At 39.6% G+C, this 24414-nt stretch overlaps 1 protein-coding gene across 2 annotated transcripts in view; it reads right to left on the reverse strand.

Moving 5' to 3' along the window:
* Positions 1-7726: 7726 nt before the first annotated feature.
* EPHA3 (EPH receptor A3) overlaps positions 7727-24414 on the reverse strand; it is a 228999-nt gene continuing 212311 nt past the window's right edge. For both annotated transcript variants that reach the window (XM_082076386.1, XM_082076385.1), the window contains exons 16-17: positions 12496-12651; positions 7727-11036 (exon numbers count right to left, since the gene is read on the reverse strand). In XM_082076386.1, the coding sequence (XP_081932512.1) occupies positions 10931-11036; positions 12496-12651 (262 nt within the window). In that variant the 3' untranslated portion in view covers positions 7727-10930. The remainder of the gene's footprint in view (positions 11037-12495; positions 12652-24414) is intronic.

A 24414-nucleotide genomic window follows, 5' to 3' on the forward strand; every position in this document is an offset into this window, starting at 1 on the left:
CGGCCCTTGAGGGACTCCACAAGATACAGGCTTCCAACTAAACTACGCCCCATTAACCACAACTCTCTGACTTCTTTCCTTCAGCCAGTTCACGGTCCACCTCACTACCCGATTGTGCAGACCACACTTCCTCAGTTTAGCTGCGAGGATGCTGTGGGAGACTGTGTCAAATGCTTTGCTAAAATCAAGGTAGACCACATCCACTGCTTTTCCATCATTCATCCACCTCGTTATGTCCTCATAAAAGGCTATGAGGTTGGTGAAGCATGATTACCCCTTGGTGAAGCCATGTTGACTACTCCTAATCTTATCCTTGATATACCTTGAGGTGGCACCAAGGATAAGTTGTTCCATCACCTTTCCAGGGACGGAGATGAGGCTGACCGGCCTATAGTTACCCGGGTCCTCATTCTTGCCGTTTTTGAAGACAGGAGTGACATTTGCTTTCCTCCAGTCCTCAGGCACCTCTCCCATTTCCCAAGACTTGGCAAAGATGATGGAGAGTGGTCTAGCAATTACCTCAGCCAGCTCCCTCAGCACCCGCGGCTGCATCCCATCAGGACCCATGGATTTATGGATGTTCAGATTGCTTAATTGGTCCCTAACCCAGCCCTCATCAACTAAGGCAAACTCCTCCACTGTCCTGCCTTCCTCTGGGGCCTCAGGGGCACGGAGCTCCTCAGAACAGCCTCTGGCAGAGTAGACAAAGAAGGCGTTCAGTAACTGTGCCTTGTCTGTATCTTTTGTCACCAGGGCACCCACCCCATTCATCAATGGGCCTACATTGCCTCTAGTGTTTGTTTTATCTGCCTTGTATTTGAAGAAGCTCTTTCTGTTGTCCTTGACCCCTCTCACCAGGTTTAATTCTAAGGAGACCTTAGCTTTCCTAGTTTTCTCCCTACGCCCTCTGACAGCAGCCTTATATTCTTCCCAAGTGGCCAGCCCCTCCTTCCATGATCTGTTAACTCTCCTCTTCCACTTGAGTTTGCCCAGCAGTTCCCCGTTTAAACATGCAGGTCTCCTGGCTCCCTTCCTTGACTTCCTACGTGTCGGGATGCTCTGATCTTGAGCTTGGAAGAAGCAGTCCCTGAATGCTAACAAACTATCTTGGGCCCCTTTACCTTCAAGTATCCTGTCGCATGGGATTTCCCCTAGCACTTGTTTGAAAAGGCCAAAGTTTGCCCTGCTGAAGTCCAGGGTTGCGATTCTGCTTGCTATTCTGTTCCTGCCACATGAGATCCTGAACTCCACCATCTCATGGTCACTGCAGCCAAGGCAGCCCTCAGCCTTTATCGCTTCAACCAGACCCTCCTTGTTAGTGAGGATGAGATCCAGCAGTGCTCCTCTTTTAGTTGGCTCCTCCACCATCTGCATGAGGAAGTTATCATCAATGCACTGGAGGAACCTCCTGGACTGGGGCTGGCTGGCCGAGTAGTCCTTCTAGCAAACATCAGGGCAGTTAAAATCCCCCACTACAACCAGGGCCTGTGACTGTGAGGCCACTCTCAGCTGCCCATAGAAGGCCTCATCAACTTCCTCAGCCTGATCTGGTGGCCTGTAACACCCACAGCAGTATCGCCCCTGCCAGCCTGCCCCTTAATTCTCACCTATAGACTCTCAAGTCACTCCTCATCTGCCCAGGACAGTACTCAATACCTTGTAGTTGCTCTCTCACGTAAAGAGCAACTCCACTGCCATGCCTGGCTGGCCTGTATTTCCTGAGAAGGACATAGACATCCATGACCACATTCTAGCCATGTGAGCTGTCCCAGCTAGCGAGTGTCTATACTAAACTTAAATGTTTGGGCCAAGGACGGAATACTGGGAGAAACGTTCCTCTACAAAGGAACCTAACAGATGCCAGTGAAAACGGGCATGTCACTGAAGCAGGTAGACTGTGGGGGAGGATGTAAAGCTGTTGTGCTTCCCATAGTCAAAACCAGACTAGATACATATGGTCAGTTTTTTGCAGCTTTGCTTAAAATGCACTTCAGACTGAAAGCGCTTAAAAACCAGACAGCACTAGATATTGTGGCAGCCAAAGAAAATAAGCCACAGAGCTACTTGTATCCATAATGTTCCTATGTTTTATGTTGAAAAAAAAAAACAGCTGAGATAACAGAGCCTGGTCTATAAAAGGTAGACCTAGGTCATCATCTAGCACAAGGCAATTTTATCTTCAGCAGTGTTACCATGGAGGACCCAGGCAGCATGTGGGTGCTGTTAAATATCTTTTCTCAGTACAAATGCATAGCTTAGCCAGCTATGGTACTTGTTCAGCAGAGGATACAGCAAACAGAAACCACAGGAGAAAGAAGAAAGAATACACTCTAGTTTTGGCTGTGAAGACTTAACAAACATTTCTGATTTCTTCAGCCCTGTGCTTCAGAGTGTTTTCTCCTGGTTGAGGATGGGACCACTTACCTGGCCTGCTTGGAGCATAAGCACCAGGAAATTTACAAAACTCTGTTCGCTGGTGCCAGGGACAGGGGTTTGCTTCAATCTGATTTCTCTGTGTGATTTTATATAATTTTATATTTGTTTGAAGGAATTAATTTCTTTGGCTTAGTTACAGTTCTTTATCTAGTCCATAGTGGTAGGTGTTCACATAGGCATTTTTGGTGGTTTTGATGTTTTTGTTTGTTTGTGGGGTTTTGTTGTTGTTGTTGTTGTGGTTTGGTGTAGGTTTTTTTAGTTTTGTTTTGGTTTTGTGTTGTGTTAATTTTTTTTTAATTGCTTATCTTACATGAAGGGGACACCTTACATACGAGGAAGAGGTAAAAAGGAGCAGAAAAAAATATTTCTCTGTGGGACAATTCTTGCTCATGTCCCACATGCATAATGACAGAATGAAAGCTGGGAACAGAGAGAAAGAAAAACGAATCAAGTAATGACAGAAGATTAAAAAAAAACAGACAACCCCCCAAAAACAATAAAAACAAAACCACCACCCAAAAAACCCTGAGAAAACTTCTATATCTAAACCTCAGAAAGAGATTTTATTTGTTCATATTGTTTCCTATTTCCATTTGACTTCCTTGGCAGGTAGCCCAATGCTCCATCAGTTAGAGTAAAGGAAGTTACAGTATCACATTGTTGTAGGGATTGAATTTTATTGCATTGCTATTACAATTAGGCAAGTATTAACTCAGTTAATGAGGCATAACTTTTTTTTTTAAAGAAGTATATACAACTGGGAATTGTGGATTAGTCTACCAGTAAAGCCCCAAACAAAAACTTTATGAGAGTGAAGGAAAGAGATTACAAATAGTAAAATAATAAGAGGTGATGCAACTTTAAAGGGGCATACTAAAAGCAGGGAATCATTACTGTTGATTAGCTGACAACCAGCCTGAGGGAAAGCTGCATGTTTTAGCAGTGACCAAACTCACTAGAATGCATCCAGCTAGCTGTGCAAAAAGCCACCCAGATACCAAGCAAAAGACGGAGAGAACACTTTACCAGTCTGTGAGGGAGATAACTATTTAACGGCCAAAAGATGAGCCTGAGAGGTACTACCCCTCTCAGTAACCTGGATTTTAGGGTGGATTTCGGGTGCTGTATTGTTTTTTTTTTTTAATTTTTATTGTTTGCTTTAAACATAACCTGTATTAAAAAAAAAAAAATAAAAATAAAGTGTTCTGTAGCTAAAATTATTATTCCACCACTTTAAATCCTAATGGGGAGAAAATGTCTACACTGAACCTGATTTATGGGGAAAAAAAATCAGTCTAGCAGGACTCCACAAAGCTAAACTTGTATGGCAAGAGATCAGAAATGGAAAGTGCACCAAGGCAAGCAACTAATAGAGCAACTTTTGAAATATTACTTTAGTCATCTCTCATCCTAACTTTTGGGTTCACCAGTAGGTTGGGCTATAAACAATAGTAGATGGGACCCCCTGTCACCAGCCCAGGGAAGAGAGGCTCAGGATGATGCTTGATGGGCATGGTAGGGGATGGTGGGTAACAAGGAAAGTCTGCAGGAGGAAGGGGTGCTTTGAGACATAAAAATTTCATGATTTGACCCTGATTTTGGGGCCTATTGAACTGCATAAGGGAAGATGGGAGCTCTGAGAGTAATGAAAGTGAAAAGAGTGAACCACCCTGTGAAAATAAATTGCTTCAAGCTGTAAACTACATCCAAGGGCTCATTTCTGCTGTGTGGGGAGCAGGGGATAACAGGAAAATTAGCCTCAGAGATGCTTATTTGAATCCCTGGTCAGACTATGGCTTGAAGCTGCTAAACTTCCATTTTGTTTTTCATTCAAACAAGTAGTTTTTAACATATATATATATTTTTTTTCTGGCTTCATTTCAGTTTGGTACCTTGAAATTAAATGTTATACTCTGTGTTCATGTGAATACAGCAAGACTAAACACTTGGTTTTCAAGTGGGGAGGGCTGGGCTGGGGCTTGTGCAGCATTTTGGTGTGAGGGCCATGATCCACCTAAGGCAGATGCTGCTTTGGCTGAGGCATCGAAGAGGCGATGCCTTCATGGCACACACGGATGCTCAGCAACATGGAGTGACAGGTACTCTGCCAATGTAGAAGCAGCTTCAATATATAGCTACAGCACAGTTTCTTCTCGGAAGGATATGTAATATTTATTAGAGTAGTGACTCACAAGCACCTTACACACACAGGATGGTGATATCTGTGGGTGCCTGAGACCTCATATCTGCTGCTTTACACCCAGACACGCTCTATTGTTGCTGAAACTGAAATTTCTGCTACGTATCATGGCTTAGCAATAAATCAGTTCAGATACAAGCTTGACATCTGCTTCTCTAAATCCCCAAATATTAAGAATATCAAGCTCTGGTTATTTCACACTCTCTTGCAAACATAAACCTTTGAAAGGGTTGGAAACTAAACTCAGTATTAATTACAAATCCATGGTGCGTAAACTCAAGTGGCTTACTTTACTAAAGAGAATTAAAAATCAAGCTTTCTAATAATATTAGGATAAACTGGATGGAAGAGCAGTGGAGATAAAGCATATTTTCCCCCTCGTGTAGATAGCAGCAGAGTGAATTAAAAGATTTCCAATGATCCCAGACAGTGAAACTCAACTACGTTTGTAGGATACTTGACCTTATCATCCAGCTTCAAAGTCATACAGTAGCGATGAACCACAGTTCTTCAATCTAATTAAAAGCAAAAAATAAAATTTGCTAACCAAACAGATGTTACTCCATGCTTCTTGAATGGTGACTCTTAGTAGTTGCTTGCTTGCAAAAATTCAGGACATATACTGAAAAACTGGGCATGCAGTAAAAACATTTGCCCATATGTATTATATTTTTATTGTACCATTAGTAATACTGGGAATCAGAACAAGTGATCAACACATTCAGGTTTGCAGAGTCTGTTATTTACTATTGCAGCTTAAGGGACTGCACCAAGGGAGAGCCACTGGCTATTCTCTTGGAAAAGTCATGGAGTCCAGGCAACTGGAGAAGAGCAAAGATCATCCTGACCTTTAAAAGAAGGGAGAAAAGCGTAGCTAGGCAATTATGGAGTAGGTATGCTAACCTCAAATACAAAGAAATATATATATATATATATCACAAAATAAATTTCTAAGCAGCTGGAGGATTACAAGGTCTCAAGAAACCAATTAAGATTTGTCAAGAATAAACAAATCACGTCAAACCAGTCTAGTTTATTTCTGTGACAGGATAATCTGATAACTAGTAGATGTGATATATCTTGTCTTTAGTAAGACTTCTGGTGCTGTCCCATATGACATTCTTATGAGCTAACTAGGGAAATATGGGCTATTATGAAATAATTTTAATGTGAAAGCAGAGTGAACTGAAAAATATTGTGTACTGAGTACTCTTCATTTGTCAGAGGTTCTCTGGCCATCTGAAAAGCACAACAAAGCAGTAAAGAGAAGGCTGTCCTTCATGTTTTATGCTGTTCACCATTTGCATTAGTAACCAGTATAATGAGTATGTGCATGTTTATACGTGTGAATGAATCATGGCAGAAATATTTATAGGAGAAATGTTTTTAAATTAGGGAAGCAGAATTCATCAAGAAACACGTGAAAAATTGGACTGAGGACTGAAAAAGGAAGTGAGCACATGCACATAGATGAGGAATTAATGACCCAGTAGTGATGGTTTGGAAATTATCTGAGGAATTATAGATGCTCAGAAAATAAATGGAAGTCAATAGTATGGATACTTGTCTGAATTAACAGCAGTGGCACATGTGAGACAGCATAAGTAATTGTCTGATTCCCCTTGGCACAGCTTAGGCTTTTATTGGTATAGATATCTAGGTCTGGGTATCGTCCTTAAGCAGGGATGCAAAGTCGAAAAATGTCACTTGGACATTACTGAAAAATAGGCATATCCAAATTTGTGGAACTAATTATCAGCAATTTATCCCTTGAGATCTGAATGGAGACATAGTGGTGGGCTGCAAGGCATTTGCTTGTTCTGCTGTTCTTCATGTGAATGTGTTCTGCTGCCGTTCCAGAACTGGCTGTGGGTATTTATACCCTTTTACAACAAACACAATAGTTACAAAAGCATTAATCTCTCTTTGGGATATAAAGCAAATACAATGCACCAGTAAGGCTGAAGGGACAGATGCGTGTCAGAGTAACACAACTGCTGAAGTGAAACCTACTCACAATGTAAATAGTTTGCACACTGCATAGATTCGACCAACAGAGATGCTTTCCTGCTGTTCAAGTATAGCAACAAAACCCACCCAATAGAAGCTAAAATGACACCACATGTACCCACTGCAACACAACATAGGGCATACTGATGGTATCAAGAAAAAGTGGATAAATCCAATTCTGGGTAGCTCTTTTCAGTGATTGCTCTTTCTATTGAAGATACCAAGACAAAATACCAAATATATATATATACATATACATATATATATATATATATATATATGCTACATCCACGTCCATAATGTTTATCAACTTACAGACTCCAGGACAGGTATATCATTCATTATTTTGCACCAGTAAGCACAGTAATATACAAAAGCATGCAAAATCATTCATAGTACAGAAAGATTCCATTATCTTTAGTCCTCAAAAGTAACTAGTGAACATTTAAACCACTCCTGTTTTTTCTAGGAAGGTAATTCCTGAGATGCAAAGTTGAGTTGTATGTTGGCATTTTCAAAGACACCAGAATTCAGTGAAGCATATGGAAACAACTTGGTAGGGACATAATGAAACAGGAGCAAAATACTATCTAATACAGATACTCAGAGGCAAGAAATTATCATGGGGTTAAATTACAGTAAGTGGTGGGAATTTTTATTTTGTTGAAAAGTACATCTTTTACTGGATTCAACATAGTAATAAGATGAAAAGAGGTCCACTGGCAAGGGAGGAAAAAAAGCAAAAGTTTGGAAGTACTTGACACAACTAAAATAAATGTCAGCTTTTTCAATATCCCATAGGCAGACTGTAAGAGACAATTTTTTCCTGTATCCATGGAGAAAGTAAAGTCTTTGACTGATGTAAGTCAGTTTAGCACAAATGCTGGTCTGTCTAGTTACAACCTGCACTATCGGTTTCTTTTAATAGATAATATAGGTAATATCTAGCTTTCACTCTGAACCCATGCTTTAACACTCAGAATTTATCCATATTTAATTACAATTTTATCACACTTCTCTAATCAAATAAATTTACTTTGTCCTCCAAGCAATCACCTCAGTATTCCAGTATGTAAAAAATACTTTCATTATGTTTATTATAAAAATATAAATGTTTCCACTACAAATCATTTTACATTAGTAAGAGGCCATCTACAATTGCACAATATATAATCTAAATGAGTAAGTAATGCTTTGAAATACAAGTAAAGTAAATACATATTGCCAATCAAATCACATCTATACATTGCTTATTGAATGCTAAGTAACAGCACAAAACTAGATATGTTAACAGAAATAAATAAAATGGAAACTATAATTAAAGATACAAACCCAATAATACGGCATGTCATTTTATGAGTATTTGCATTTTGCTTGATGTCGACAACCTATGCAAGTCCTGTACAGGAAGATGGCCACACGAATTCTAGTATCTCTACTCCATAATGAAGAATTATACACTGCTATGTATACATATGTACAGGGAGTATAGGATGCTTGCAACAGAGGCCACTTACAGTACAAATCAACTTTTGACAGGAGAGAAAACTAAATGTGTTTTAAAACTCTCTGCTCCTAATAGAAAAGAAAAGCAAAATTGAGTTTCTTTTTTTCCCCAAGCATCAGTGAGATTTAATCTTTTATGCTGAGCGTGCTCAAACAGTGGGCAAGGAACATGACATGATACTAAGAGAAAATTGAGGGTGGTTGGTGCAAAGCTTTTGGTCATCATCTAAAATTCTAAGAAGTGGTTCTGTGTTTTCAGAAGCATTTCAGAGATGTCTTCCCCTCACCCCCCACTCTCCAGTGGCAGAATGAAGCTGAAGAGAAATGTCAAGAGGAATATGTTATAAAAAGCTGTCCCCACACAGACAGTGTCTGCAAATGGATTTTAGTGACTTAAATTCAAGAACAGTATCTGATTTAGAGGAACCTGAAACTGAAGAAAATAAAGATTCTGAATGAACTAAGTAACTGAAGATACAGCTATTCTATTCAGCATGCTGCATTTCACAATAGATTGTGGCAGATAAGAAGTGTTCTTTACACCTTAAGTGCTTTATTTTAATTTTCTTCAGTTTTTCTTTTTTTTATTTTTTTAAATTTCAACTTACTTTGAAACCCATGCATTTTTCTTTCAGAAAATACTACCAATTATTATCCTGTGACTGTATTTCAAATCCAGTCCTTCACTGCATGCTCACTGCCAGCACTCATGAAGAAGTCTCTAATTCTGCTTCTATTTAGCAATGTGTGATAAATGTTTTGTCTCTACATTTTATAAGTCTTGGGCCCATGAAGAAAAATTTAAAAGCTGATTCAGTCACATAAATCCTAGGAACTGATTCTTCCCTTACTTATGTGCCTTGTGCTACACAGAGCTTCAAAAACCAAACCATTACCAGAAAGCATGACTAGTTACTTGCTTTTGCACACACAGCGAAAGGTGGCATGCCATCTGCCTCCCACCAAATCTTGGACTTTCAGGGACTCACTGTTATTCACCAGAGACAGGTTTAGATTCCGGCACAGCAGGTTGGGAATTGGGCTCTGAGCGCTAGTGGAAACTGCTCCAATGTCTGTGTGCCTGCCATCACATCTAGAGCATTCAGAAGCTCATCACTACATAGCACAAGAAGTTCCTCACTGTGATTTAGATGATGCATTTTCAGAGCAAAGAGTTGAGCCTGCTCAGAACCAGGACTGACATGTTTTGGAGCAATAGCTTAAGAACTCACTATTGGGAAGATGCTGAAGCTGGAAGGACTCTCAAATCTCACCTTCCAGGATCCTTTTTCCACCAGGAAATGTGAATGCTCTCCTATAGATAGGCTTCTTTCTCCCTTCTTTCAAGGAACAGGCGCCTAAGGAACCTGTGCCAAAAAGCAAGGCCCCTGAAGGATGCAGCCCCTGGACAGATGTCTTCTAGCTTGGACTTCGGTAGAATTACATCCCAAAGTCTCATTTCACAAGCTTAAGTCATCCTTCTAAACTATTCACTTATGCTTGGCTGCAAGTCACCATCTCAGCATAACTACCAGTGGCTGTCCCCATGGCAGTACACCTCCCACTTCCCAGCGTCAGGAGCAGAGCCCACCAGGTGGAAACCAGAAATGGACCACTTCCCCATGAACTCAGAGAGCATCCTCAGTTAATGCAGGATGCAACCCTGACTCTTTTTAATGTTTGCTAAGCAGATCTGACACCTAAACACCACATGAGAATAGGGGTCCTTAATTTGACAGGAAAGCAGGCCTTTGGGAAGTAAATGAGATGTACTTCACCGGGACAGATACCATCTAGAGACTGATATGCACCAAATTCTGCCAAAACTCAAGCCAGGGTTAAAATGCCACTCACAGCAAATGGAAGGAACCTCAACAAGTCCAGGTGCTTTGTCGAGTGTCAGAGCTGGAAAAAAGACCATCTTTCTTCCCTTCTTTATTTCATATATGATGTTATGAGTATAAAATAGTCTATAGTAACTAACCCTCAGACAATTTCTCAGATTGAACCAATGAAGTTTTGATAACATTTGGCACTTGGCAATAATACAGCCAGGTTAAGGTATTTAAGCATAAATATAAACAATAATGAAAAAAAAAAATAAATAAGTCTTTTAAAATTTAAGACTTGTTTCTATTTAAATGAACACAATTAGGGAAGCTAACACAATGGCAAAAATCTTTTGTCAACTAACTCAAAGTCACTACAAACTTTATTTCTGTGTTCCTTTCTGAAGTTGAAATAGCATGTTACAATGACATTATAAGTAAATATGGCCACACAGGTTGTGAGGTATAGTCCTCTATTTTCCTTACTTTTAAAGAAATAAAATACCTGTTACAGATCTCTTCTGTATAAAAATACCGAAAGTCTGTCTTCTTGTTTGCTGTATAGATCAAATACACAGCTTTTACGTCCATGTGTTTTTCATGTTATTCAGTTACTTAATGTTCAAATGGCTCTAGGTTTTAGTATCACTGTTTTTTACTTGGAAAGATTTTTTACATATTTTTTTTTTTTAAATTTACTATCTGCATTAACAGTCAGTCAAGAGCACCCACCCTTTAGGATTAACAGATAGAAAACAAGTTCGCTCCTATTTTTAAGGCATTTATACTCAATATTTGAGTGTCTTAGTGGGTTTGAAATTTCAACCATTAAGTTTCCAAAGCTGTTGCAAAGAACTCCTTTAAATTCTGCCGTTTATCAGCCATCACTTTTGCCATTTGATGCAATTTTTCTCTTTTTTTCTCTCCTGAGCAACATCATTTTGGCAACTTACACAGGAACAGGGCTGTTCTTTGTTTGAGTTTCTAGAGCTTTGATGCTGCTAACAATCTTCTTTTGAGGCCCCACAACGGTAACGCCGACTTTCTTCACATCACTGAAAAAAAGAGAAGATGCACCGGGTGAGTGAGCATAGTGTCTCTGTGCTTCCTAGCGCTGATGTGAGCAAATAGCAATCAACTTGCTGATCTTGTATTGCTGCACTGGAAGAGCCTCCAGGTATGGTGATATTGCTGAAACGCAAGACCAGGTACAAAAAATATTGAGAACCGTTTTATGAAAATAGCAGGAGGCTGCCAAAAAAGAGTGAAAACTCATTTAGCCTTGTTGTGTTTGCTTACCTGGAAGAAAAGATAATGAAACAGTGTTTTCTGGTGGTACATGCACCGGGATTTAGAGGCATGGGGATCACTTCTGGGCCAGGAGTGATCTTGAGCCTCTCTACCACCTCCATCCCCCTGTCAGCCTGGTCGCTTTTGCTGAGCAGTGCTGACACCTCGCTGTCACGTGCTGAGCCCTCTGGATGGTCATCTTAACTCTGGTATCAGCATTGAGACTGATGGCTCCGTGGCCAAGCTTCCAGCTTCTACCCTGTTTTTCACCTCTCATTTCTCCAGGCTGTCCGGTCTCCTTGTTTCTTGTGCAACACAGAAGTGGTTCAACACTTGTGAAGGGCTAATTAACCAGTGGCTCACAGGAAATTGGGCATTCCTAGAGGATTTCTGCACTGTCCCCAAAGGGTAATTGTTATAAAAAGCCATTAGCAGCCTTTTTATAGTTGCAATAATACACTAACTAACAGCATTGATGTGTTTAATTGTCGATACCACAGCTGCTGCTTACTCCTTCATAAGTTGTCCTGTCTCCAGCTAGTGCAACAGCGAGTCATGATTTCCTTTGGCATTAACTTCATAACAGCACTTGATGCCTTTTCAGGTGCAGAGGAAACATTATCCTACTCTTCCTCATCTAAAGAGCAAAGACCTATTGCATTTGAATGTAATAAACTTGCAAGCTGTCAACTTCCAAGTTGATAATGTTTAAATGTCAAAACTGGAGGCAGGAGGGAGTTCAGCCCCTGAATAATTATTAGCGTGTAGGAGGAAAGCAGCTACAAAGGGTTTGCTCTGCCTCACCTGTTTTGATAGAATATGGGATGGACAATAAAGGAACAGATCGACATGGGCCAACTGTGGAAAAACCCCCATATAAAAGGCAGCATATAAAGAATCAATAGAGAAACTCCTAAACTGTGAGTGAAAGGGATGCTGGTGTACCAGATGATGCAGAATGCTACTGTATCAGACGAAACTGAGAATTTCCTCAGCATCAGTGAGAAAAAGCTGTGGAACTCTGGCCTTCATACAATAACCAGAGCATCTAAGTTTCCTTCATGTGTACTGCAACTACAACAATAATTTACATTTGTCCCTGTAAATGTAAGAATATTTTAGCTAAAACCTGGAAATTCCATATAAAAATGCTACTCATGCTTTTGTTTAATTCTACACCCAGCCATAACCAACAATAAAGAGCTGAAGTCAAGTCAAACTTACTCTGTGGAAATCTTGGCTATTGTATCACAGGAACTGTACTCCACGCCAGTGAAAACCTCTTTGCACTGTCCTGTCCGAAAACCATTAAGCCAGTCACCTGTCGTGCGGAAGGCTGAAATGTCAATGTTACTTTGGTCCAGGAGAAGATTCGATGGCCTGAAATAAAAAAGAATGTGATGACATTTAGGCAGCAGGGATACATAGGGACTTATTTTGTGTTTAAAGTTAGCACTGGCATTGGCAAGAGACGCAACTTTTCTTTTTGACTGTGGAAGTTGTCTGCTACTGAGGCCACCACATGCACTCAGGCTGGCAGCTCTGATGAAAGCCACATAATCATCTTGCTTAAGAGCTCTGGCTTCTCATGCCCACACTTAAATCACTGAAGCATCACCAATTCATTAAGTGTATTGTTACATTACAATTTAATTTGTGAAGCATCGGCAAAGACAAGCCTAATTTAGATGATAGTCTTGTGTTTCACTTAGTCCCAAACAACTCACAAACTGCATACTCTAGACTCCAAGCTGACCATGTTGGTAGAATTTACACATATAAAATGTTCAGGGTATTGTAGCCCACTGACAAATCCTAAATGCTGCTATTAAGTTAGAAGCACAAATAATAAGACACTAGTGGCTTTAAAAAAATTGTATCAAGTCTAAAAATCAAATGTTAAATGAATTAAATGTATCTGCATGAGACTTGCATTCTGCAGTGCACAGAAGCAGAAATGAGGAAGTTTCTTATTAAATATACTTAGCCGGATTTAACATGCAATTGCCACGTCCAGTTTAAAACTGATCCTCTCTCTAAGACTGACACTTCCAGAAGGACATAATACAAATAAATTAGAAGTGAGAAGTGAACCATCTCCTGTCTTTCATGCTCATGAAGGGTGCTGAACTGACATGACTTGCATACAAGTTCTCTACTTAGACAACAATGAAAAAAAGTAACAAACAAACCAACTCAATGAATCGAACAATTGTCCATGCTTTGCCTATTTAAACCTTTTTACATCTGCATAAGTCTATCTAGAAGCTATTGAGGAAAAATATCCTTCTCAAAATAATGATTAAATGTATAACTTTCTAAACAAGAAGGAATATACTGCAGCTAACTCTGCACTTTGCATATTGCAGATGGCAGAAGTGGCACCTCCCATATTGATCCAGAAATTTACTTCTGCCTTGTAAGATGACTATTGTTTTCACAGTTTTGTGAGCATACTGTGACTTCTTATTTGTGGGCACTGAGGCTAAAAATGAATGACAGCCCTTCCCCATAAAGTCACTAGTGTCAGGCTCTCCCACACCTCATTTTAGCCATCTGAAAATACCACAAATAGGCCCAGCTAGTTTTCTGAATTACTGCTGCAGTCCATGGAGAGATACACCATCTCCAGGCAGGAGGTCTGTCCTCTCTGATAGAGGTCTTCCAGGCAAACAGCTTGGAGCAGCCACCCAGCTCTCAGAGAGGGGACCTTGTTCTCAGCTGTCCGTTCTCACTGACTTGATATCTTTTCGGCGTGGTGTGAGAAGTAATTTCTTTCTACTGACAAGACGTCTTACTGATTCTAATTACCTTTCTCTCTTGGTGCTCATTAGCACAATAATGACTTCCTTAACGATCAGATGTTATTAGAGACATCAACTCTATTTCTGCATTTTCGCCTATACTGACAAACCTATGCCTATACTAGACAGCTTTTTAGCCTCCATTCAGAAACATATGTGCTCTATTTTAAGTAAAGTACCTATCTCAGGCTTAAAAGCTAAGCCTGTGCTTGGCTGTGCTGCTACCATGGTGCTACTCACCAGCACAGGAGACTGAACTAGAAGATGTTCAAAGCAGTTAGCACTGCAACTTTACAGTCTATTTTCTGCCTCATAATTCTTTTCCCCATGGCTCTAGTGAAACATCACCTGCACAAGAGTCCAACTACTACAGCTAAATCCATCTGAAGTGACTTGTCACTGGAAAGAAGTGAAAATAAGAAGTGGTTAAACTAACGCTGTGATTTAAAGGTAGTGATTAAGCAGTGTTACAGGTAGATTACAGGATCTAGACTGTAAAACACCCTCTTCACGCCAAGCCCAAGCCATCTTTAAGCATTGGAAAAAACATAAAGGGAAAATTTATAAAGGCTCCAAGGTGAAAGAAGTGCTTAAATACCAGTGAATTTAGGATCATAAGTAGGCTAGAAAATCCAAACAAAACTTCTCAATCCTAATACAAGTCTTTATTAAGTTTCAACAGGATTAGCAGCACTTCAATAGCATACCCCTGCAGTACATCTGGCTTGCACTGGAATCAGGAGATACCACATCGGTTACACCAAGAATTTTACTTTTACCTTCGAAGAAAAGAACAATATAGCTTTGTGAAACAATAACTCTAGGTATTTTCTACATATTAAACAGCACCTTTTACTTCTGATGTTTTGCCAATTGTTATCAATCAACTGATTTCTTTCAGGCTCAAAAAGTTATTTTAATATCTTCTTCCCTTCTGAGATTTCAGGCCATAATTAAAGAGCTCATTAGATGCTTGAAAAAACTTAACTACAAAAACCACAAATGGACATAACACCACTGTAGATTCACCATCAGCTTTCACCACGTCTCAGAGAAAAAAATGTTCCTGACCTTTTGCCTGACTACCTTCCCTCCAGAGCTCAGCCAGGACAAGGAGCTGCTACAAATGACCATGATCACCGACACCAACTATAAAACTCACATTCTGGGAACAACTGCAGATGGAAAGGAAAGCAACAGAAGACACCAGAAATGTGCTCTGGCCCCAAAACAGTGAAGAAGGGAAAGTATGGCATAGCAGCACCCACACAAACAAAATTCAAGTTGCTATTCTGATGCTAAAAACCAGATCTTTTGCACGTATATGATACACAGTTTTAAACACTCACCAGTTAAAGGCTCAGGTTAGATAAACATGCCCAAAATATTTTCATTCAGTAGCTGTACAGCCTGCATCTCCCTGACTACTGTTTGTCCCATGAAGAGACAATGCTTTTTATTTATAGTTTTCTGGATATAGTGTCTCAAATCCCAAGACATTTATTAAGAATATTTATGAAGTGATCTTAGTGATAAAGCATGGAGATTTTTTTTCTTCCAGTCTAGTATGTCTTTTCAACTTAAATCTAATAAAACAAGGCCTGACTCAAGAATCACTAATGAAAGTATAAACACATTGAAACTGAACAGGTCTCTAGGATTAGGAATTAGTGGCCCAAAAGAGCTTTCATGTTTATTACTTGGATCAAAGTATCATCAGGACAAAAAATATGACCTAATTTTAATGCAAGTGACCTCAGTATAACCAGCACTGTAAAGTATCATTTTTCTCCTTGTAGGATTGCAAACAAAAATTAGTTACTTTCCTCCTCAGAGAGGACATCTGGACAGTTTATCAATGAACAGGAATTTGTCTCACTGCGAAGAGTCTGTGATGTCTCCTCACTCGCACCAAGGGAAAGCTGGGCTTTCAGAGCATCTGCACGCATTGGCAGTTTTTTTCCCCCTGACCCAGCCCCTAGACAGAAGGTCTGACCATGAAATTTATGGTCAGGGTGATGTGCACCATGAGCTCACACTTTACTAGACAAATTAGATGGGTTGCAATCCGTGCAGCTGTAAACGACGTCCTGCAGGGTTCCACCTGATCTTTTACAGCTTTTCATAAATCAGTACCTACTAGCTTCAGAAGAGAGTCATTAAAAAGAAATCATGGAAATTACATGTTTGCTCAGGGGAAGTGAAATAGAACATTTCCCTCTGTCTTTTCTTCTCTCCTCTCCTGTTTTTTTCTTTTTTTTCTTTTTGTTGAACTCTTTTTATTTTGTTGCTTTGACCAAGCCATGATGTACCCCACCCTGTTATCTTTCAACAGTCATGGAAAGACTTTCTACCCTCTTCATCTTGACTGTGTGTCTATCTACGGAGTTGTATTTGCTGACATGTGGTGCCCTGAAAAAACATCAGCAAGGCTCAGGTTAGAGAGACAAATTTAACAGCAAGATGCCAGTTACAAAATGTCCTGTTGCTGAAAGCTTTCTCTGTATGTGCCCATTACATTATCAGTTGGAATGAACCTCTGAGTCACCCGCAGTAGCAGGGAGAACTACAGTTTGTTATCATTAGCACTGCTTTTTGTCACAACACAGAGAAAGTTTTGCTGCACCACATAGTAACGGCAAAGACCACAGAAAACATCATTAGAACCCTTCCCAATATGGCATGGAAATCTTGTCTCTTGCCGTCCGCTGCCTAGTGAGAAAGGGATGCATTAACTTGTAAAATCCAGGAACTGAGACAAAAGGAAAATGTCCTGCCACTTCTTCTGCATGAAGTGTAGTATTATGCGAACACACAGAGGAGCTGTGCGCACACAATCCCAGACTTCGTATAGCAGTAGCCTCCCTCTTTCCATCCCTTCCTCCAAACAACACAACCAACCTCCAGTTTTTAAATCTGGACTTCCCCTTCCACAGTCAGTTTCTTTTAAAGGATAAAGCATTTTAAAAAACATAAAGTAATTTCCTGTGGCAAATTTTAGGTAATTATAAGCTGATTTTGTAAAGTGAAATTGCTCCCTAGGAGGGAGCCAGGCCTGGCTTGAACGCAAATCCAATGTGCTTTATTACTATGGCAAGCTGAAGCACAGCATTCAGGTCTAACAAGAAGGATATCTCCTATTTCAAGGAAAAAAAAAATAGTTGGCATAGAAAGCAAATTTTAGTTTTATCTTTTATAGCAAGCTTAATCAAAAGTATACAAGTGTATCAACAGGAGATCAGTAAATAAATGACATGCTGAGGAGAAGTGAAGTCATGTTTACTTGAGTATCCCTGGACTTTAAAGATAAGAATTGGAGTTCCACTTCTTCATGCCCATTTTTAAGGTATTCTTAGCAAAATTTGTAACTTAGTCGCTAAAATCAATTCACTTCTTAGGGTGGCACATTTGCTTTTCCCGAGGAGCTTTATATCATGCTTGCACACTCTCAAAATAAGCAGGTTGTGACTACTCTTTGAAGCCAAAAGAGAGATGGAGCAATGAAGGGGGGCAATATGAATAACCAACAGAGAAAAGAACACAGGTGAGGCTGATGGCCTGATGCAAAATGATGCATCTCTCTAAATGTCACCCAGGACTTCTTATTTTCTAGCTCCATGTTGTCTGTTGACAAAAAACTTCCCACAGCCTCTTCTAGGATAATGATCAACTGCCCCACAGGTCAGTCCTCCAGTCTTCCCTAATCCTTTAGCTGCCCCTCAGAACGTGCTTTTCGAGGGGCTTATATATTTTCACCATCCTTGTGGGGTAGAAATTATATGCCTGGATGTATCAATGTTCCTCAATTTACTTCCTGCCACTGCCACAACCACTGAAGGCAAAAAATACCAGCACTCTGCTGATAATGGTTTTCTTTCTCTCAGAATGTAGCTTAAGCTGTGCTTTTAAGCTGCAGAAGTAAGGTCACTTGGCCATTTCCTGGGATTCATAGCTGGCCCAGAGGCAAGACCCTTAATCACTACCAGTCATTACCATTAGGACAGTCTATAGGCTCTTTACAAGAGGGAGAGAAAAATGCCTTAGAGAACTGTTATAATGCTTTTCTAGCTCCTTGCATCTCCCATTTGCTGTGTACGACTTGCCCTTATATCTCACATTTGGCTGCGCTGTGATTTTCTACAGACTTTGGCTAGGGCATTCGCTGCACGAGGCAACAGCTCCATGCAGTTTCTTTTTCCAGCATTTCCAGCGCAGAATCGCCATTAATGCTAACAAGGGCTTCATGTTGTAAACCTGGCACATCGAGCTGAGAACAGCAGATGAAAATCCCCTGGAACTCACAGTAAACAGCAAACGCTCACCGTCAGGGCACTCACTGGTTGGACTGCATTGCTATTTATACAGTTCCCAATTCTGTGTACTGTGAATTCTTGTCCGAGTTTCACCAGCAGAGTCAAATTAGAGGTGTGAAAGTGCAAATAGATGTTTTACTGTCTTTGTTAACAGTGAACCTCAACAACTTTTAACTTTGGAAGAACAATGGTTGATTTGTGTCTGCCTCAGGCACGGTATTAATGGCTGCTGGAAAAATCAGGTGAAAATAGGGCTTTTCTGTCTCCAGCATGCAAACTCACTGAACTCCCTCAAAATCTCCTCAGTCTAACTCCTGGATTCTCTGCACAATCTAAACTATGATTAGGCACCAAGGAGTATAATTTACTGTAACCTTCCATTTTTCTGCGTGATTTGTAGTTAAGTTTCACCCCCCTCCATAAATTCACTATTTTATGTTTAACAGACTTCAGAAAGAAGGCAAACGTTGTAGGTTTACATTGCCTGAATTCTTTCAGGGCAAGGAGTCTATTTCAGGATACAGATTATATTGTTGCTGGGTTTTGAACGGAGCTAAAAATTCACATGTAGGCTTGCATTATGCAGCATTTGGCCAGACCAGGACCCTGTTGTCAATGCCTTGACAACCACAAAGTGTGGCTCTCTGAAACACTTGAAATAAAACTGAAAGCTCTTTCCTTCAGCCCTCCAGCCTGAAAGTTCCTACCAGGGAGAAGCAAACAAGCAATATTACAGCAGGTCAGCAATATGTGTCAAGCATCTGAAACCTTCTGGTATGAATAGCAAAAAAATGGAACTTTCAACAAAATGTTCAGCCAACACAAATAAAATAGTCATTTTGCAGCACATACTACTGTAAAAACAGGCCTTGAATTATGCTGCATAATGGAGCAGCCTGAATTTTTTATTTGACCGGTTCGCTGCTCCTACTGAATTTAATTTTCCCAAATATCCTACTAAGCTAGTGTACTAGACAGTTTCCACGGAATCATCTCTGTTATTAAGTACAAACAAACTTTGTGAGGAACCAACTTCAGATTTTAAATTGCAAATGATGCCTCTGGACGTTTGAGAGCAAACATTATGCTTGACACCACTGAGAGTGCTGCAAAGACAGACAACAAAGCACATGCTCAGCAGTAAACACTTGCAATCAACTACTCCCGAATAACAGGTAGCCCAAAAACTGCTTGAGGAAATTACTCCTGTGAATAATTCAAACAGCACATCAAATTAAAGAAAATCAGGGTTGGATTGTAAACAACATGCTAATACATGAAAAAATAGATGAGGAATTTTTCACACACATTTTAAGCACTTTCTTATTTTCATCAGGAAAACTAACTCACCCTGACTCTCTAAATTTCCTGGACTATATCAAAAGAATTTCAACTATGCTTTTTCAGAAAATAAGTGTCTTTCTTGTTTTTCTAGACAGAGATATAACAACACCAGCAGAGTTTGTATTTAAATGGAGAACTTCTAACAGATAAAAGAAAGCTGAAACCAAATCTACCTCCAATGCTGCAGCACAATCCAGAAATAATGCCTTTTTTGTTTTTTGGTAATACAGTTAATAGTATCATAAAGTACCAAAAAGATGTATTTGGGGATAAAAAAAAAATAAACGCATAACTGTTTACAGATGAAACTTTTTTTTTTTTAATCTCATAGTCAGGCATGCTGTTTCCTCATCACTAAATTGGAACCTGGAAATTAACAGATGATGTAAAATTTGTATAATAGTATGGGATACACAGTCTCAAGCCTCTGAGTGGAGTTCCAGGGAGGCAACTACACATTTTGTAAACTTCAGTTCCGGAGCCTTCAATAAAATCTAAAGAGGTTTTATCCATGTACCTTAATTGTCATCCATAAACACAAAGAACAGTGCATATTCATTGCTGTAAATTAAAAATAACTTGACCGAGCTTGATGAGGTACCTTAATGGAAAACAGAAATTTGGCTTTCCATTTTATTTAAGTTCAACACACCTAAAAGGTGTATAGTTAACACGCACAATGGTTCTAATTTTGAAATTCGCAAAAATATAGTTGTAAATGTATTTTTATTTTGTTAAGCAGCTTTATTGCTTTAAATATATGATTTGAATTCCATATTTAAAATTAGCTTTTCACTTTGTATGTCTGTTCAGAAATCCTTTAATAAACTGCAAATAAAAGGCAGACATAGCTTGTCATATTTTGCAACACGTAACATTTATGTCAAATAGAGCAGACTAGTGGACGAAAATAACTACTTGAAATTACAAAATAAAACTCTGTTTCAGAAGCCTCTATATGTGAGAACACAGATTCTGCTTTTCAATCCTTTGAAAATATCTCAAACCCAAGCACTGACCAGAAAGGAGATTGTCTGGCTGATACCACAGGGACTGCTTGGAGAGCAGAGAGAGGAGTCCATAAAGTGCAAGAGAGCCAGCCTTGTGTCCTGCCTCTTTCTACAAAATCAAAGGGCTTTAATGTAATTTACGACCTTTGCTGACCAAGCTTACTCTTTTCCATGTATTTCATACCAAAGGTAGCTCCATGCCAGAAGAAACAGATGCCGAATCTTATTAATGACTGCTGGTTAGCCTGTAAGTAACACCTTCATCTTCAAAGATTTGGGGCAAACTTGCTAATTAATCCTCCTGTGAGGAAGGTAATTTAAATTTTCAGAGAGACAGATAAGTTAGCTAAAGAAAACAATCATTTAAAGAGTCCAACAAGCCAGCTGCCTTTGAAATGGATGACATTTTGACATTTTCCAAAATAAAACAAAGATCAACTGATTTTGCAAAATATTTGATAGCTGTATTTCTAAATTGAAAACTGTTTCACAGATGCGTTTCAAACCAAACTATTGGCATCTTATTAGTAAGTGGACAAAAATCACCAGATAGTTTTATACAACATTCTGTAAGCAGTAAGACATGATAATGACTTCCCATCTTAGATGCTTGGGCTAGCTATGAACTGACAATAAAGATACTGAATGATAAATGTCTCATTAAAATCTCCTTCCTCTGAGTGCCTCCTCTCAATTTGCAATGCAAAACAAGTATAATTTTCTGTGAAGAACCAAAGAAACTAACAAAATTGTCAGCCACTAACTCTAAGTAACTTGTAAAATAATGATCTTTTTAAAAGGAAGATTGTCAGCTGTTTATTTTCTGCATGTGATATATAAGACCATCTCTTGCAATCCTTGTATTTAGATATAGCTATTAATACAGCTATAAACACACAAAAAATGGTTACACACCACTTAATAAAGAAATATCCTGAATTCTCAGATGGTTTTCTCCCCCTTTTTGCAATAGTCTCCTAAATATGTGCTTATATAAAGAAACAACAGCAGCAATGCTTGATGCGAACTTTCAGTTTACCAAAATTTTATCTGGAAACAAAAGCAAATACAGAAGCAGGCTGTTTTTGTGTGTGAATTCTTTCTCAATTTTGAAATCAATCACAGACCTGTCAGAAATTCAGAATTTCTAAAAATCGTGCGTTGGAATTAGACACTTTTTTTTTTTTCTTTCTCCCAAATGCTTTTTTCTTGGCAGAAGCTATGGATTAATTTGGCTATTCCTGTTTTATAGTAGGTTCATGAAGACTAAGCTCCTTTAGTCACACCTACATGACAGATGTGAACATACACAGTAACTGTAAGAAAGCTTCCATAACACTTGGGTTGCCTGAATCCCATATCAGAATCCTTATACCTCAAGGTCACACTATCCTGCAACAGCTTAATTCACTTTGGGACACAGAAATGCCTTAAATATATTTTTAATTATACACTATGTTTTAAATACATTTTTTCAAATGCCTGTGTAAAAGTAAAATTCATGTACATAAAATGATAATATACATTGTAACTCGAGACAATCATCATATAGATATATGAAAATATAAGAATCAGAACTATAAATAAAAAAACCTGAATTATAAATAAGTGGAAAAAAATTAAAAAGAAACAGATTAAGAAAATGAAGTGTTATGAGTCCACTTAAGATTTGCAGAGTATACAAAGTATTTCCAGTTGCATGACTCTTGGGTTACACGTTTTTTCCCAGACAAATGAAACAACAACTAATAAACCCTCTCAGACCACAGCCTGACCAACTGGTTAGCAGGTGGGTGAGGTGATTCTGTCTCTCATACTCAAGTTTAAAAAACTTTCCATCTGCTTTTTATCTGCATGAAATGTTCACAAATGTGAAGTAATACACAATGGACTGAAAAATAATAAGCTCAAGAAGAAAAATAATGAACCTGATCAAAACTGGAAGAACTATGAACTCACTTCCACCCTAAAGATATCCAAACAACCTAAGGACTCTGTTATAAAAATGAACATAATGCTCTGAAAACAGGAAAGAACAGCAAGACATAAATCAAATAAAAATATCATGAGGTTATGCTTTAGAAAACTGCATGACTTGTGCAACTTTTTGCGTACTGAGTTCCATTTCTACAGTCCCTTATAGAGCTACATTACTCCAGGTAGCCTAAAAGACACAAAACACCCAGGGGTCCATAACCAGTGCTGCTCTTGTCACCAAGAGCTCAAGGTGGCCACATGATTAAAAAGTGTATTTTAACAGGTAAGACAAAAACAGCCCTACTATCTACTTCACAAAGAATGGGAAAGGAATTTTCACATGAATTAGAGATAAAGCGCAACAAACACCAGGAAATGTATAATGAAACGTTTGCTGTGCTGTGGTTACAAGAATCTTTTGTTGACGTAAAGTTCACAGGCACATAGAACGGTCTGCAAAGAGACAATCAATAAGGATAAAAGCATCCCCTCAGGTATCAAGAAAATATTAGATGCCATGGAGTTGCCAGATGGGATGGAAAACTGAAAAGGAAATATAGAATAGAAGGCTCTGACTCCTCTCCTGTATTCCTGTGAGGTATTAGTATAAAACGTGCCTGCGTTATGGCCTGGGATCAGACGTACACTCAAGCGCATCCTTCAGCTGAAGTCAGTTAACAGTAACATACCAGGGGACAGGGATATCCCATGCACCTCCAGCAATGTGCTTTTAAATAGGATACAACAGCGCTGTGACTATTTTAAACAAACATGAGCTCTAAAATCTGTAAGGGGAGACAGGCTTTGCATCTGCAACAGACATCGTCAGGTTAAACATTTTTCCTGACCAAGTATATTCTGAACACCTACAAGCATATGGTGGACATAAAGCTCTAGCAGTCTTCCAGTAGCAGCACAGACATAGGTAAAAGAGAGTTGTGACCCCTATAATTTAGATTAATTGCTTACTACGGGTATGGGAGAGGTGCTGCGGGAGTACTACAGCCTCAAATAACAACAAAGAGCAGTCATTTGAGCTGATAAAACCCCTTGAGCCTTCAGGGCTAAAGCGCAGAGAGCTTTACCTCTGCAGCGATGCCTGTCCCTCCCCGGCTGCTGGCAGAACAAGGATACCGGCAGGGATCTGACGCTGCATTTCCTTCCCAAGGAGCTGCCCTGACTCACTGTGCTTTTTATCCGTTACATATTTCTGCATGCAAGGCCACAGCAAGACCCAAACCCATTTTAAGTTTGGCTTCTCATTTTTCTCTGTCAGTCTGTCAGAAGGCGATGCTGGATGGACCTCCAGTGCTTGGTCCCCAGCCAGGAGCACCATCATCTCCCGCTGCAGAAGGAGCACGTGCTGCCTGCCAGCAGTGCCTCTCTACGGGACACAAAGGGGTGTGGAGCTGGCTGCAGCCTTTCAGCCAGGCCTGAGGTTTGATGTTAGTCAGTTTTGGCAAAGGTTACATGGGGGCGATCATGGATTTCAAAATCTGCATCGGACTGCCCAGCACCTCTCATGTTGTCATACCCAATTCCTGGTTGTACTCAAGTTTAAGGATAGGCTGGGTTGGTCTTCAGACACTGACAAGAGGAGAATGATATGGAGAGATCATGGATCACACATTTCCTGAACCTCAACAAATGCCTTGCCAGAGGGGAAGGGCTTGGGCTCACCCATGCCAATGTGCC

Source organism: Streptopelia decaocto (genome assembly GCF_964273445.1).
Source record: "Streptopelia decaocto genome assembly, chromosome: 1".
Lineage (NCBI taxonomy): Eukaryota > Metazoa > Chordata > Aves > Columbiformes > Columbidae > Streptopelia > Streptopelia decaocto.